A 17,080-nucleotide genomic window follows, 5' to 3' on the forward strand; every position below is an offset into this window, starting at 1 on the left:
TGTTTTAATCATCATCAATATCCAGAATCCAGAATAATAGTAAGTAAACTGATCTGATGAGAAAAGCAGAGGAAAATACAGTTTCTAGGAGTTAAATCAGATGGAGCAATTTTGCTCCATCAAATTTTGTTCTAGCAAATTTGCTAGATGTTCTGGCAAATTTTGCTCTGTTTTATGCTGATGTGATGTCAGAATAACATTACTCTTTTGGTTTGGGGGTTTTTGTTTTGTTTTTTGTTTGTTTGTTTATTTTGGCGTGTTTTTTACCCACTTAACTGAGAACAGAATTTTTCCACTTCTGCCCTGTTGAAATGTAAACTGGACTTTCATATCCTTGTTTTAGTTCCCATTTTTCAGCCAAGGTTATTGCTAATGGATTGAGATAAATATGTCAACAAAGAACACTCCTGCATTGTTTCAGTTCTGTCTTCAGGTTCCTCAAAGCTTGCAAGTTCAGAAGTTGAGCATCACTCACTTTTTTTAAAGGCTGACAGTGTTGGCTAGTGGAGACATGCAAGTCTTTACATTGTTTGGATGCTGGGACCAGTCTGTATTATTGCCGTGTTGGTTTAGAATATGTGTTTCGTGCAAGCAAGAAGCAAGTTACTTCATATCAGTAAAGATACAGGTCACTACTGTGAAGTCTGATACTGAGCTGATAAGTGTGCTGTCTTGTTCCTTTTGCACGTCTCCCACTTCCCTGAAATGTTAGTGCAGATGATTGTGTTCAAATTGCCATTTCATGCTAATTATTGTTCAAAAAGACAGTTTAACTAAATTCAATAATATAAAAGGCTTTTATTTGACATTTTGCACTTAACATTTCAGAGGCTTAAAGGCTTAAACATTTATGTTTCTAGAGTGATAGAATTAGAAGCAAATACATCTGATTTGGAAGCTGGCACCAGAATGCCGGACAGCACTATATCTTTTCTTTGGCTGCTCATATGATTTTGCTTATATAGATTATCTCTTCCTGTTTACAACCTTTCGTAAATACTCTTTGCACTTACCTTTAAAGGACACTTCAGTGCAGCATGTTTTCATTAACATATGCATAGGTTTACAATGTAGATTTAGGAAATAAAATGGGAAATAGCTTTTGGAATTTTATTTTTTCTGTGAGATACATATGTATAATACTACCTCATTATACTGAAACATATTTTTACACTTTTTAGTCCAGTATATGACTGTTTACAATACTTGTTGTAATCTGGGATTTTCATAGTTTCAGAAATGTACATATATGTTAGTTTGTCAACATTGTGTGAATAATTTAAACAAGCAGCAGGTTTTTTTTAATGAACCAAAGCTATGTCATATTTTTCAATAAAGTAAAACTTCCTTACAGTTAGTATCGGAAGATCTACTACTCTTGGGTTTTGTTCAGGACTATTTAAATGTGTCATAAATATACAGCAAAATTAGTCTGGCTCGTATTCCCCTTCTCATTTTATATTGGCTCTCACATGAAGTGACTTATTTCTCCAGTTGTTTTAAAACCATTTCTGTGGAAATATCTTCAAGTGCCAAGATAGTCTGGAGTGTAAATGTATCCAGTATGACTGTGAAACTGATGTATGAAATTGATGCTGAGGCTCTCCTTCTTGGCTGAGCAGAGTTTTTAGCAACAAGATTTTAGCATTAAATAGGGCCAGTACTTCATATCAAGAAACCTCATACTATCTGCAGTTAGACAACTTTGATTCCCTTCTGTACTCTTCCTGTCTTTTATAGTTCCCAAGCTGTCCACAGATAGGTGAGTTGATGTATTCACTTGCCAGTACAGGACCTAACTTTCCTAAGCATGTATGCAAATTCTGTATGATTTTGTTTCACCCAGTTCCCGGTATATTTTTCAATATGGAATCATTCGTTCTTTGTTATTAGCAGCTATTGTTTGCAAACCTTAGCATTCTATGAGTAATATATATCTAGATATATCTATCTAGGTAGACAAAAATCCCTAAGATTTTAGGTTCTTAAATTCTTACCTTAACATACTTCCTAAGTAATATTTCAGAAAGCTCATGCAGCCACACAAAATTATTTTAGGGTTTTAAAAGGAACATTTTTCCTATCTGTAACCTTGTTGTGTTTATTATCAGTCTATTACAATGCTCTGCAGGTGAAATCGGGCAAGTATCTGGACTCAAGAGCTCTGAAGAAAACTCAGTAGTCCCAGACAGTAATAGCAAGAATGGGAATAGTCTTCCCTCTGTCATTTTTGAAATGGAATAGAAGCTCTTTCAGCAGCAAGGTTGCTGTGTGCATCTGTGTGTACCTGCTGACTTTATCTAATAGAAGGAAATACTGTTTCTGACAAAGTGCAAAGTTCAACAAACTGTTTGCAGTGTAGTTTAGCTAATTGTTTTGCCTAGTTAACAATCCCCCTGTCATTTCAGTTGGGGATTCTCTTTTCGCTTTCCCATACTACTATACAAGTCTTGTAAGTTGAAGAAATGCTATTGTGATATCACAAACGCAACATTTATTTAGTTAGAGGGACAAAATGGAAAAGGTGACATGCTAGCAATCACTTTATAAACTGAATATACTAGTTGCTATAGGGGCAACTTTTAAAAATTTCAAAATCTCTACAATAGTATGTAAAGCAATTGAAAAGGCAAAAAAATTGTCATTTTAATCACAGGCTCTTAAATATGTGATCCACTTTTATTTTACTGTTCTATTATTTGTGTTTTGCCTACTACTCTGACATTCTTTGTTCTTACAGAACAATTTCAAACAAAAGGAGACAGTTAAGTATAAAGCTGAAATTTCATTAAATAACCTCTTTTGCTGTCCTCAGAATCCATTCTAAGTGAGTCTTTTCCTTATTAATTAGAACATAGCTTGAGTAAGTTTTCTTTCCATGACTAAATTCATTTTAGAAACTGCATTTTTCCTGGGACATATTTTTAGTTATGACCATAAGATGAGAGAGTATATCACATACAGATATGATATTGTATAACTGAATTTTTCTTGAATTTAAAAAGAAATTAAAATTCAGCATTCTTGCTATGAAAAGATCATAACAAAATAAAAATTCCAGAAGAAACACTGCTTTCATATTAGTAAGCAAGTGTAATAATTTGAACAGTGATGATGAAAAGAATTTCTGATTTGTATTTTTTAAAGAACCCTGCTATCCACAAAAGGCATGCCTCTACAGCTGTCCTTTTAGTCGCTATCAATAGCTGTTAACATGCACAATCTCAGGATGGCGTCTCTGTTGCCTATTAACTATTGATTTTTACCTCTTGGTTCAGCAAATGGTTTGTAGTATTGCGTGCCAGCTTCTTGCGAAAAATGTACCCTTTTTATTTTTATGCTTTATTAATGATGTTTCTTGGACATGAGCAACTGACTGGAGAAGTTCTCGCTTCATTTGCTTACTGCAAATGTATGTCAGCTTACAATTAAAATATTCCAGGTAGCAATATGTTTCATGAAAGGAAATGTGAGCAGTTCATTAGTTATTGCAGTGGCTTTGTCCTCTCAACACAGAACACAAAGCAGATGTGCATGTCAAAAACTTTATCCATAATGGAGGGATTTTCATAAGGCTGCCTTATGTCAGGAAACTGACTTATATAAAATTTACATAACATTTCATTTCTGAAACTTTTTAAACCAAATCTTAATGAAAAGATTCAGCAGTCACATGCAAGCATGAGATATCCTTTAAGAGACTCACTTTGAAAGTCTGTTGGTATATTTGGGGAAAGCAGACGTATTTTCATATTTCTTGGTCCACTTAGTGGCATATGTCTTCTTGATTTGAAAATACTTTCAAAATTTCTACTCTCTGGTTTCTCTCATCATCTTGCAAGGAATGCTAGCATATTAAATGTAAGCTGAAAAACTCCATCTCTTCCTCATCTAACTTAGAACAATAAGACTCTTATTTCTGCTTTTTCTCCTGTCATGCAAATAATTGAATCAATCTCATAGTCAGAATTTTATGGTTATTTTTCTGCCCAGCTGCAGCACTCAACCAGCTAGTCTCTGTTGGCTAGCAGTACTAAGCTCTTTCCAGGGGGCTTCACTGAGGCCATTATCTTACCAGACTTCACAGACTGTAGGAAACACAGATGCCTCTGTTGCACAGTAAGTTATTTTCTGTCCTCCAGCCTGTTCTGCACCTACTTGGTTCTCTTTTCACTGGCCTGATGGTAGCCTTCGATACATAGGACCTCAGTCTCTTTTCCTTTGTTTTTCCTTCTACTTTCTGATCTCTTCATTTAGACTGTAGACCCACAGAATATGCTCACCGTGTGCTGTTTAGTAGAGCCTTGGTTATGGTTTCTAGGTGCAACTCCAAAGAATTAATACCTTCATCCTAAATTAGATAGTAGTTGTTTAGAATGTTGAAACATAATTCAGATGTTCTTGCCTTTTCAAACACCGTGATTTTTATAGCTGATTCTTTTCACTAGAAAGTTGTGGATAGAATTGTATATTTGTGCTTTTCTCCTCAAAAAATGTATCTTCATTTGTGAATTAGAAATCTTAGTTTAAGTCCATTAGCTTTTGTAGCATATTTCTGAATGACAAATATCTGTTTTTAAAAATAAAAAAGAGGAAAAATGCTTTAAAAGTTGCAGGTGAGAAAGAGGAGAATTACATTAAATTTTAAAGAAAGTATACAGGAGCTAACTTCTAAAAAATACAACCACTTGTAAGTTGGTCTTCTTCATCCAGATGTCTCAGGAACAGAATTGCCACCTGTCAGTACCTCCATAGTGTCAACTAAAACAGAACAGAGCCAGGAGGAAATGATAGCCCCATATATAAAAATTCTGATGATATTGTGAGTTGCTCATTGAAGCATAATCACAAATAATAATGGAATCATTAGATTTCTCTTCTGTTTTATCAGGGAGTTAACTTACAGTAGTCCAAGTAAAATTAAGACTAGCTTGATTTCCAGTGAAACTCTAAATCAGCTCTGAGGGTTTTAAGCTTGCCTGTAAGTCATAAGGTTGTTCTTGAATAGCTTTGTACTGAATTTTGAGACGAATTCTTGGGAACTTGCTGCAAGGTAACAGAAAGCAAGCTCTGCAACACTAACTTCTAGATATTGTGCCACCTTTTGACTTCAAAAGCCTGAATTATAGGCCCACAGATAGATCTACAAAGCTGAGACAACTAAGAATAAGACTACATGGGGCTGAAAAGAGAGAAACTAGAGCAAGTATGACTCTGCATCCCACCGAGCTCATCTCAGAGGATATGTGGTTTCTGGGTTCTGCAGTCACTAAGCAAAATGCATGATACTTTTGTACAATGAGTGGCCTGTATATTAAATTCAAATGTCTTGGGCAGGATCTAAATACTAAGGCACTGGCGCCTGGACCAAAGTGTTAGTAATCTTCTCTGCACAGTAACTTAAACTCTGGGCGCTTAGTAATGAAAACCTAAATACCATCTCTTTTTGGGTGCAGAAAGATTCACATGAGTTTTCAGGTCTCCTTCTTAGCTGAAACCTAATTGTTTAAATCTAAGTCTAATTTCTCGTGCCTGTGTTTTTCTGGGCATTCTGATGCCAGAGCTTCAACATATGGGAAGAATTCAGGTGCTCTAAAGAAAGGAATTTACAGCAGTTAGTCTGTCTAGGAGAAGCTGGACAAATGAAAATGCCAAGGAGTAGAGATGCCGTAACATGCCTTAATTTTTCTGGTAGGTAGATATAGAAATATTAAGTACGTTGAGCGGGTAGGTTACTTGAAAAGCAAGCAACACCTTTGCTGCTCTTTCAGAATATTTGGTAAATTTCAGAGGAGTGGGTTGGCAACTGAACAATTCATAAAGGCTGTTAAATGAAGTGGATGTAAAGATCTATAACCTTAAATAAAATGGAAATAGCAATATTTCACATTGGTCTTGGGTTGACAACTTCAACTTTGAAATACTGCGAGTTGTCATATGAAAGTCATTCAACTAAAAAAACCCTAAAGGAGACCATTTCTTTTCTTTTGCAAGTTGACAGAACAAATTTTTGGATTAGACAAGAATACTGATATCCCATAATAGAAGACTATCTGGATAATTTTTCAAATTAAATCTGCTTACAAAAATTTGAATAAATTGCTTGTAGAATTTTCTTCAACTCTGCTAGCCTTTGCTGTTTTGAAATCTAAGCAAGGTTGATTAAACCTACATTAAACCAAAGTTAAGTTTGATCAAAGTTTTTTGGCTTAGAGGTGGGGGTTTTTTGTTTGTTTGTTTTTTTTAACTTCATCAGAAAATCTTAGATAATCATTAATTATCATTCAGGTGATATTACTATATGAGCAGTGTGATCAACATGGCATGTGACTGAGTCATTAGGAGGTGACACGGCTGGTTGTGAAGGTTAATTGGGTCCAAGTTCCCGGTGTAGGTTCCCATAATGACTTCCTCTGGGAGCTGGCCATTAGTTCCGTATCACGGAACTAGGCCTGACAACTGACAAAAGCACTATCCAGAAATCTTTTCTCCACAGGTGTGATATGTTCCCTCTCCCAGAGGGAAATATGTGGGTTGCAGACACATCTGTCAGGATTCCTTTGGGAAGGCTAGGAAATGCTTTTGCTGCTGCTGCATTTTATAATAATGCAGCTGATCTGAGGCTTTATTTTATTTGCACCAATTCAGGAAAGCTCTACCTAGAAATGTCAGGAAAGTAATATATGCCAGCTTTGCTTTTAGTGAAAATGATTATAGAAAATATTTTCAAAAGCAGGGTTGTTAGATATATATATATATATATTTTTTTTTTAGAAATATGTGCTCTACTGCTTGGAGGCAGTGTAAAATGAAGTCACATTATGACAGTGAAAATAATTACTCAACCTCTATTGCTTTCTGTTTTATATTATACTTGATACTGAAGCCTTCTCCTTACGATCAAGATGTGACCTTGATCAATCACAAATTCTTATATTTTTGAGCCTAATATATGTACAGCTTACTGTAACTGCAAAATGTTTTTAGTTTAAAAGTAAACAAAGTTTTATACAGGAATATTAAAGACGGCGCTTCAGAGGAAGGCGTGATGTGACAGTGAATATAAAGGTTTTGCAGCAGTAATGGAATTTAGATGTGACTTGACTTTAATCAAGTTCCTCTGTTAATCTGAGTGGTTATAGTTTGTTGCTCATAGGTTAATTTTTAGCAATCTGTATATCAGAGTTGTGTTAACTCACAAATGAATTGCTCAGAAACTTTTCTGGTAATTCCTACCAGCAAACTGAGAAATTGAGCAAAGCTGTGCACTTCTGGAGAGTACAAGGCACAGATGCTCTAAAATGATCCAGAGGAAGACACAGTAGTGCTTGGTGAACCTATTGCCCACACTCCCTTCAGGAAGCGATTTTTTTTTATCCAGGCAGTGGTTGGCAGCAGTCTGTTAAGTATCAAGGATCTCTGTGGTGAGTCTTCCTTCTTCAAGGCAAGCTGAAAGTGAGATTGCATGATTCAGATGGTTTCAAGGAAACCTACTGAATGATTGGTTTCAGCCAGATTTAAACAGGGCTTTCATGCACCAGCAACCTCCAAGCAAACCTTTTTTGTTGTTAATTTATAAAGGATGCTCGGACATTGTAATGAAGCTAAAATCTGTGTACTTTTGGGGAGAAGCTAGGATTAAAAAAAAAAAATCAGTTTCAGAGGCTGATGTGTGGAATTGTCTGCCCTTCTACTTTGAATTAAGACTGCTGCTGTGCTTGAGATAAACATACCCATAGGTATGTTGCTGCAGCGGGGTCTTCTGTTGGAGTTTTGCCTTCCAGTTTCACCTTTGAGCTCAGGATAAAAAATGTGCTGTGTTTATTTTGTATGGAACTATATTGTTCTGCCTGAAACACAAGACCAGACTTGAAAACCTGACAGCGTTTTAGGAAATTTTTGAGCACTGAAGTATCTTACATAGTTAGCATCTTTAATTGCTTATTATAAGCTATTTGATGATCTGTAATATTTCAAGTCCAGTCTGGATCATGTAGTGATTTCTTATGGCCTTAATTTTTATGAAGTCTGTGAAAGCAGACTCTGGTGATTGATTTTGAGGGTATTGCGATCCAGTGAATTAATTGTGGAGTTGAAACTTAGCTTGTAGAGGATATTCAGGGTGGACTGTATCAACTTTCTTGTTTGAAGTAATTACCCTATCATGATACAGTCACTTTCTGTATGCCTAAGGTGATACAGTTTAATATCAGACCTGACCAAAGTCCACAGGAAGGTAGCAGAAGAAGCAGTCTTCCAATAAATGTTAAAGGAAGCTAAGAAACAATATGTGCATTATTAAGCTCTCATGAGGATGTGGGTCCCAACTTTTCCCGTACAGGGACAAGCTAATATGGAATCTATGGGTGCAGTCTGAAGTGGGGGGGCCTTTCTTGGGTAGCAGGGCTTTTCTAAGTTTCTGGATTGCCTTGTATGTTAGTTTAACATTTCAGTCATCCTTGTTGTAAAACCCTGTTTCTGTTGTGCTTTATTTCTCTGTTGGTAAGATTAAACAGTACATGTTCTAAGCAAGTGATCTTGGCACCATACTTGCCAACAATTACAACTCCCAAAGGGAAAAATGTGAGGTGCTGAACTCGCTCCCACCAGCTGAGACATTGCCAGCAGTGAAAGTTACAATGGCCTGGTCTATGAGTTGAAACTGTGTACTCCAGGCAGTTAAGGGTAAGATGTATAATGTGAAGGGGTATGCTCCAAACCTCTTAGATCAGAGGTGCACTTGGTTCTGGAATCATGCTTTGAGTGTGTTGGATTCAGTCCCTTCTTAATCAGATACTGCTTAAAAGACTGCAGAGTTACTTAGGGCGATAGTACCTAAGAATCTAAATAAGCACATCAACCCTTTGGAAAAATCGAGTAGCTTTGATACCTAGCTCCTAATTTTTTAAGAGCCACAACAGTTGGGGTTGGTTGGTTGGTTTGTTTGTTTAACCTATTAGCCTCTCTGGATCTCAGTTTCTTCCTTTGTTAGGTACTAGGTGTATTACCTGTGAAATACAAGTAATATTCTATTTCACATTGTTCTAAAGCCTGTGAAATAATTATAGAGGGAACATCACTACAGCTAACCTTAGGCAAGACAGGAGAGTAGCACTCGACAATTTCTGAACCTGACTCCATTTGCATGATCTGTTAAAATGTGTTTATACATGCAATTAACTGTTCACAAATGTGACATATTTGAGACAAGTGAAAACCCATGTTTATCAAACTTGTAATATCATGTGGTCTAAACTTTCAGGATATGAAACTACACAAAATAAAAAGGTTGCAGATAAGAGACTGAGGATAAAGAGATTTTTTCCTTTTTACACAAATACAGTTTTGTTTCTTTGTTAGGTATCTTGAAAATAACTAAACCCTTGATATTAAATTAAATGTGTCTTTTAGGTTTAGAAGAAATGTGTGTAATCAGTGCTACTGTTGCTACAGATGACTAGTAAGTTTTACAGAGACTGTGTATGCCAACGTGAGGGAATAAGCATGTTTGCTGCAGCCTTTCAGCTCCCTTCTCTTCCTCGGCTGAAGGGTCAGCTGCACGGCATTTGTAGATAGATACAGCTGCTCTTCCTGCTTACCAAAACCTGTATGACAGTTAACCACTGAACCTGAGTTTATAAAGGTGCTTAGTTTTTCTGTGACTGCTGTCACAGCTGCTCACTGGCTTGAAGAGTAGCCAGAGTCTGTTTGCATTGTGTGGCATGGATGTACTCTGATTAACATCCTTATGACAACCACAGTAAACGTCCACATGTATTAATAAACATTTGGAAACAGGTTCTATATAATTTAGAAGTCCCTTAGCCCAGAAATTGGAAATGAGAAGAAATGCCAGCAATGTGTCACTGCCCAGTTTTCCATTTGTCATCAGGAAGTGCTGCAGAGGTGCAGACTTTAACCTGAAAACCTTTTGCTCTTTTCAGTGGGAAGCAAAGCATGAGATAATACACATGTGCATCCGTTTGTAAGATCTTACTGATCTGCATCTGTGGTAAAATAATGAACTGTATTTAATCTGTAGGAATTCCATTTTAATGTTCCTAAAACAGGGATGATTAAAATGACCTTTCTCCCTTCCAGGCTGTAATTCTTATATTTAATAGCACTTTGTTTCAATAATTGCTTTCATGAAGAAAATATTACAACAGCACAAATAAAACTAAAAACAATACCCTTATTATCTTCTAGGCAGCTGAGTGAAAGCTCCAAGAACTCATTAAAATATACTCTGTCTGCAATTTGCATTACAATAATGCAAATTAAGTCTCTTGAACAGTAGACATGATAAAGCAAGTCAAATATATTTCCAGAAACTCACCCAGACTGTTTAGCTATTGTTATATGTTAATCCCATTATTTTTTATAATCAGAACTTTAAATCACAAACAGATTCTTCTCCTACAGAAAGTCAACATATATTAGGGTATATTTTCAGTATTTTTTAAGTATCAGTACAATGCAAGAGGTGGGAAATAATATAACTATCTTTGCAGTCTCCAACACATCTGTAGGTAATAATGCTGTTTTCATAAACAGAAAAAACAGGTTGCCAGACCAGCCAGTGATCTCAACATATGTCTTTAAAYTGGGGGAGACTGCATGAAGTTTTGGGATGTTTTTTTAAGAAAAGTTAGAAATCATATTTCCTATTTACTAAAATTCTGCGTGTCTTGGCGCTGTTGACAATCATCACTCCGGCCAGATGACTGACTGAGCTGAGACAAGGGTCATTTTCAGTTTATTCCTCTCCCTCAAATGCAGGCTTCCTCAGAATTTGGTAATGCTTATGCACCCTCTTCAGTTCTTACACTCTTATTTCTGCCTGTGAAGTTAAAAGGCTTTCTGTAAGTAGTCTGAAAGGCAGTAGCTGCTTTTCACTGTAGGAAAGGCATGATAATTTTAGGTCCAAATATGACATACATGATGAATGTAACACACTATTTTAAAGATTACAGTGTATTTTCAAAGAGTTGAACACTTTAGGGAGTTTAGAAACTGCATAGTAGGACAGCTACTAGTATTTATTTCAAAGTGAGTTTTAACTTTTCTGTTTCCCAAAGCATAAAAAGCACTGCATGTTTTACTGGTAGTATGAGCCAATTTGTGTTTTTTTTTCTAGATGTTCAGCTACATTACTATGTTTTGAGAATACTTACTTCTTATTTAATTTTATTCTTTATTTAAATTTAGATATAGCTGACCCTGTGGGTGGGGGGTTCTTTTGTTTGTTTGTTTTGGGTTTCTTGTTTGAAAATAAGATTTCTGTATTGTAATCTTTCCCCTCTCCAGAGGAAGAGGGGTAGAGTTACTGACTGTTTCAGATATTGAATTATGCAATTTTCATCTTCTGGTTTGATATTAATGGTGTTAAAAGCATCAATATCAAACCAGAAGATAAGGTTGCTCTGAAAATAGTTATGCTAAAAAGAACCCAAAGGTTAAAGCAAGTTTGTCAGTAACTCTGCTTCTGTTCTCCAAGTGTTGCAGGTGGAGAGCTCTTTGACTTCTTAGCTGAAAAAGAATCTCTCACGGAAGAGGAAGCCACAGAATTTCTCAAACAAATACTTAATGGTGTTCAGTATCTCCATTCTCTGCAAATTGCCCACTTTGATCTTAAGGTATGTTGAGCAGATTAAAAATGTAGACAACTGCAAGCAGCATCCCATTAAGTCCTTATAACACCAGCCAGAAATCTGCCATCATGCAGATATTGGCTGTAGCTTTTTTTGCTAGCTTATGTAGAAAGGGGAAAATTCAGCCATTGAAAAGAGATTATTGAACCATGAATAGTTCCCATCTGTTTCCACATGGAAAATAGCAACTTTGAACAAAATGAGACCATTCTGAGGAAACAGTCTTGAAATAAAAGCTGTGTTTAGGACTGTATGGAATGTGGATGGGATCTGGATGCAACATTCTGAATAGCATGCCTTTTCTCATTGAGTTGGGGGGGGGTGGGGGGGACTGCACTGTTGTATACATCCTACGTTCACTTGAAAGTTATCTATAGGTAGTAAAAACAAAACAAGACAAAATTGCCTGTAAAGATTCTGTAGAACACATGGGGRTTTTTTTGTTTTTTTTAAGAAAAAAAGCTTTATTTCAAATGAATTTTGCATTATTTTGGCAATGGAAAGAGATCTTTTGTATGTAAACTCAGTTAATGCTTTCTTATTGTTTAATTTCAGAATATTGAATGTTTTCATATGTAAGGTTTTTTGGTAGTTTTATGTCATCTTAATGTAGGAAGGCAGCTGAACATTTGCTAAAGTCTGCTGAAGTCAGCAGCTATGTCTATGGTAGGAAAAGGAGGCATTGTTATTATATGGCAATGGAGCTCTAAAAGGGGATGCCATGTTCTGGGGGTAAGGTAGAGAAAAGAATGTTTTTCAATTTAAACATACTTTTTCCAATCTTACCGCTTCAAATAATATGTTTGGTCTTTATAAGATGATCATCAAGATAAATGAGTTGTGAAAATAGAAGAATATACTTTTAATATTTTCTCACAGTATGAGGTGTAAATTTTTTGCCATTGTGTCTAATAAAATAAAGCATCCTTACACCTGATAATAAGATCATGCAAATTGAAATATGCAGCAAAAATAGAAATGTGGGGAGGGAAAGAAGAAAATTACTTTTGCCTTTTACCTGCACATCAGCCATTATGTTTGAGGTAAGGAGAAGTAAAATAATGGTGATATTGAAGTTCTTAGTGGCTCCGGAAGTCCTCTTTAGCAATGTGAGCAGGACAGCTGTAGCTCTATGAGCTCTTCAGAGCATGCCAGCTTATGGATGTGATGGGATGCGTTTCCGCTCACTTAGTCCACATGAAAACTGCAATAGCTATATTTACAAAAAGTAAAATCTCAGCCCCATGGAAATCACAGGAGTCTGTCATCAATGTTAAATCCTGATTTATTGTACTTAATTTTTAGCATGTTAGGTCATAATAGCAAATGACCGGATTTTCTTGCTGAAGACACAGATCAACAGACTGAAGTAGATGCTGAGCAAGGACTCAGTGCTTAAGGGTACTTGTATGTATCAGACATTTTGTACCTACTTAAAATCTCTTCCCTCTTCTTCCTCTTCCTCCATCTCAAAGCCTGAAAACATAATGTTGCTGGACAGGAATGTACCAAAGCCTCGAATCAAGATTATTGACTTTGGTTTAGCACACAAAATTGACTTTGGAAATGAATTCAAAAATATTTTCGGAACACCAGAGTTTGTTGGTAAGAGCACTGTTCTTTCTTCAGACTACTCTTTTTCAGTATATGAAATGGTATGTGTGGCTTAGCTTGGTTTGGCTGAGTTACTGTTTACATAATCTGTGTGCAATATGTGACATTTTGAATTTTAATAGAACAATTTATAGTGTTCATTAATAGCTTAGACTTGCATTAAAGTTATTTTTATCTATCAGCATCTTGGCTAGTTATGTCTGACATATACATGGCCAGAGTGACATAGGTGTGTTCTTTGATTATGTACTGATTTTCTTCTGTCTTCCTTCAGCTCCTGAAATAGTAAATTATGAACCTCTTGGTCTTGAAGCAGATATGTGGTAAGCTCTTGGATCTTTTTTGAGATAAATCTCTCATAATTATTCTGAAGTTCTAACTTCTTTTTTCTCTCTCTCTCTCTTTCTCTCCCTCTGTCTCCCTCCCCACCCCCCCCTTTTTTTTTTCTTTTTCACTCCAGGAGTATTGGTGTAATAACTTACATTCTGTAAGTACCAAAATCTACAGGTGATTCTTTGGAAATACTGATTTTTTTATTCTGATTCTGTCCTCTGGGTTTTCAGTTATATGATTCTATTTTTGACAAAAATTCACATAAAAATTCTGTGTAAATCAAACCAGTTTGACTGCACACAAGTCAAGTTGAGTGATCATAAAAGCAATTGTATAATTACAGAAAGAACAGCCATTAGTCAGCATTGAGATAGCATGGGAAGCTGGCTTCACATCTTTAGGCAATATTCCTTAAAGGCTTTATTTTAATCAACATTCTCTGAAATTACAGTGAAGCTTTTTGTCCTATTAGATGAAATCTTCCTTAAAATAGGTTTGCAGTTCTAAAGTAGAAAAAAATTATATTCACCTTCTGCCTTGATTTGATCTAGAGGGTTGAAAGGGCAGTATTACAACATGTAATGAGAGGAATGTTCTGTCTTTCTGCAGTCTAAGTGGTGCATCACCATTTCTTGGAGAAACCAAACAGGAAACATTAGCAAATGTGTCTGCTGTGAACTATGAGTTTGAGGAAGAATTCTTCAGTAATACCAGTGCCCTAGCTAAAGATTTTATACGAAGACTTCTAGTCAAGGATCCAAAGTGAGTTATTTCTCTTCTTGTGTATCTGCTGTTGCACTCTGATTTATCTGTAGTGTTTCAAATTACATGATATTTTGCAATGTTAGTTTATTAAATATATAGTGTTATGTATTTTATGTAACTTTTATTACCTGAAATAGTTATATCTTTTCTCCCATTAAAGGAAGAGAATGACTATTCAAGATAGTTTGCTGCATCCTTGGATCAAGGTTAGTATGTAATATGTTCTCTCTTATCCTGTTTTTTAATCAGTCTTTATTTCATATTACACTTTTTCAGTTTTTTAACAAAACCTTCAAAAGAAAAATTGGCATATCTGTTCAATAGATCTTACTGTTTCAGAGAGCTATCTGTATGTAAACTCCTAAGTGCAGAGTATGGACTTCATTAAGATATCGTCCATGTTGGTTAGTGGTAGGCAAGTACTACAGTCCATTATTAAGATTAAAATCATGCTCAGTCAGAGAAGTTAATGTTCAGAAAGCATTGTACTGACAAAGACACATTTTCTGAATCCAGTCCAATTTCCTCTCTGCTCACTTACATTTGTCATCTTCTAATCTCCCTATTTAGATAGGACAAAAGGGTCATATTTCTTCTTTCCTTCCTTCCTCTTTAGACTAAAGAAAGCAGTTGATGTGGGGCAGTGATCCATTTCTTTTTAAGGGTTCCGCAGTGGTTGGTGTGAATCAAACTGTTGTGATGCAGCTAAGTTGAGCAGGAGAGAAAGAGAAAAGAGACCGCTCTTTTTAATACGTGCATAGTATACCTATCATTTAATGTAATCAATTGCGTATCACTTTCTAGTTGTGAACAGTAAATCTTTTCAGTGCCAATAATTTCCCCAGTCTTGGGAGTGCACTTTCTCTTGGAGGTTTGGTTTAAGTTACCACTGCTGAGCTGATAAATAGTGACTTGTTAAGCTCTGGTATCTTGATTACTTCAGTCCTGTGTATCTGTATCTATTATAAATCAATTTCATTCTAGTAGTTCATTTTCTTAGAAATTAAGCCTTAGGGATGTTGACTCTTATTCAGTAAAAGAACAGCCGTGAGTGTTTGAAACCTCTCCATTTCTCAGAGAACCAATAAGCAGAATATGTGTCTATGTCACAGCTGCTCCAGTTCATAGGCCAGCATCTTGGGTCAAACACTTAAACACCAATATGCCAAACTACAGATTTGACTGAAAGGAGTATTGGTACCCATTGTGCTTTGATGACTTTTCCATGGCGCAATCTTGAACAGCTGCAATGTAAAGCAGGCAGTTGGGGTAATGATGTTTTAAACCACTAGAGCAAGCATTGTCTGAGTTTGTCTTTCAGAGCCCAGGGCTTCCACTCCTGGAACAAGACACATTGATTTGTACCCTGTCATGTTCCTTTATATTTTAACTTTCCAGACATCCTTTCCTAATACCACTGCTCGTATCCTCCTTCCCCTCTTCCCATCACTGCCTTCACCTGAATATCTCTGTCAAACTGAGTTTGTAGGGCCTTCCAAACTCCAAGTCCCAGATCATGTAATGCAAAATTTGATATACTCTACTGGAAACTGGTACGTGGTACTAGTCTGAGAAAGATTAAAGGGTACGGTCTTAGAGGTTTCTGCAGAAATAGGTGGGATGGTCTTTTGGAGGCAGGGGGAGTGGGGTCTGGACCCAGCAGAGAGAAATTACCAACCTGTCCAACTGATCACACTGAGACTAGTAATAACTTGGACAGCATCTAAAATCAGACAGGATATTTTCCTGGAAGATAAGATTTGCCTAGGTAATGATAGCCAAAACCTCTGCCAGAGAGGGAAGTTAAGGACAAAGCCAAATGCTCTATTGACTGTTGGGGGGGGGGTTGTGTTAAGTTTCCTTTTGAAACCTTTTTGAAAGGCCACTTTGAAACAAAAACATACAATGAGATAGTCAACAGCACTGTCTCATTTCATTAGCTTCATATTTTGCTAAGGCAAACAGCAAGGAAAATAATTCATTATATTAACCCTGAACTCTGAAAATAAAATTGTCATCCTCAAGACCACTCTGCTAGAAGTAAGGGAATCCACAAAACTTAGTTCCATTTTCCCATCTCCGTGCCATATATCTAATGAACAGTGGATGCAATTACAATTTTTTGCAACAGCTTTCAAAATTCAGTAAGCTACAGCTAAAGAAAAAAAATAGTGTTGCATGCAACATTCTCAGTTATGGATTTTCTTCAGGGTATTTTCTCAAGGTATTCTGGCTGCATGCTCCACTAAGCTGTGCATGTTAAAATGGTGTGCTTACAATTACTTTATTATGACAGTATGATAATATTATTATAATGTAAATGGAAGTCATCACTGAAGGGCAGAAAGACTTAGAGACAGGAAGGTGCTTTATGAAAGTTGTGGTTGTAATTGTGGGATATTTTGCAATGACCTTCTTTTACTTTTGCCCATAGCCTAAAGACACCCAACAAGCACTTAGCAGAAAAGCATCTGCAGTGAATATGGAGAAATTTAAAAAGTTTGCAGCACGACGAAAATGGAAAGTAAGTCATTCAATAGGTCTTCAAAATGATGGCAACATACAGTTACAATAGCACTACTTGGTCTGGGGAGACGTAAACAAACATTTGTGATCACTCTTTTTTTATTTAAAGGAAATACAAACTCTCAGACTCTTTATTGAGTAGAGGAAACATTTTGGCACTGATCAGTGTCTTTCAGAGTAAAGGAGAA

General features: G+C 36.2%; 1 protein-coding gene across 1 annotated transcript in view; it reads left to right on the forward strand.

The window, feature by feature from the left end:
- Positions 1-17,080, forward strand: part of DAPK1 (death associated protein kinase 1) — a 96,981-nt gene that overhangs the window by 46,568 nt on the left and 33,333 nt on the right. The window contains exons 4-10 of the mRNA XM_026088454.1: positions 11,501-11,639; positions 13,130-13,259; positions 13,543-13,591; positions 13,729-13,755; positions 14,211-14,363; positions 14,527-14,572; positions 16,801-16,890. Of these exons, the coding sequence (XP_025944239.1) occupies positions 11,501-11,639; positions 13,130-13,259; positions 13,543-13,591; positions 13,729-13,755; positions 14,211-14,363; positions 14,527-14,572; positions 16,801-16,890 (634 nt within the window). The remainder of the gene's footprint in view (positions 1-11,500; positions 11,640-13,129; positions 13,260-13,542; positions 13,592-13,728; positions 13,756-14,210; positions 14,364-14,526; positions 14,573-16,800; positions 16,891-17,080) is intronic.

Source organism: Apteryx rowi, unplaced genomic scaffold, assembly GCF_003343035.1.
Source record: "Apteryx rowi isolate R43461 unplaced genomic scaffold, aptRow1 scaffold_77, whole genome shotgun sequence".
NCBI lineage: Eukaryota > Metazoa > Chordata > Aves > Apterygiformes > Apterygidae > Apteryx > Apteryx rowi.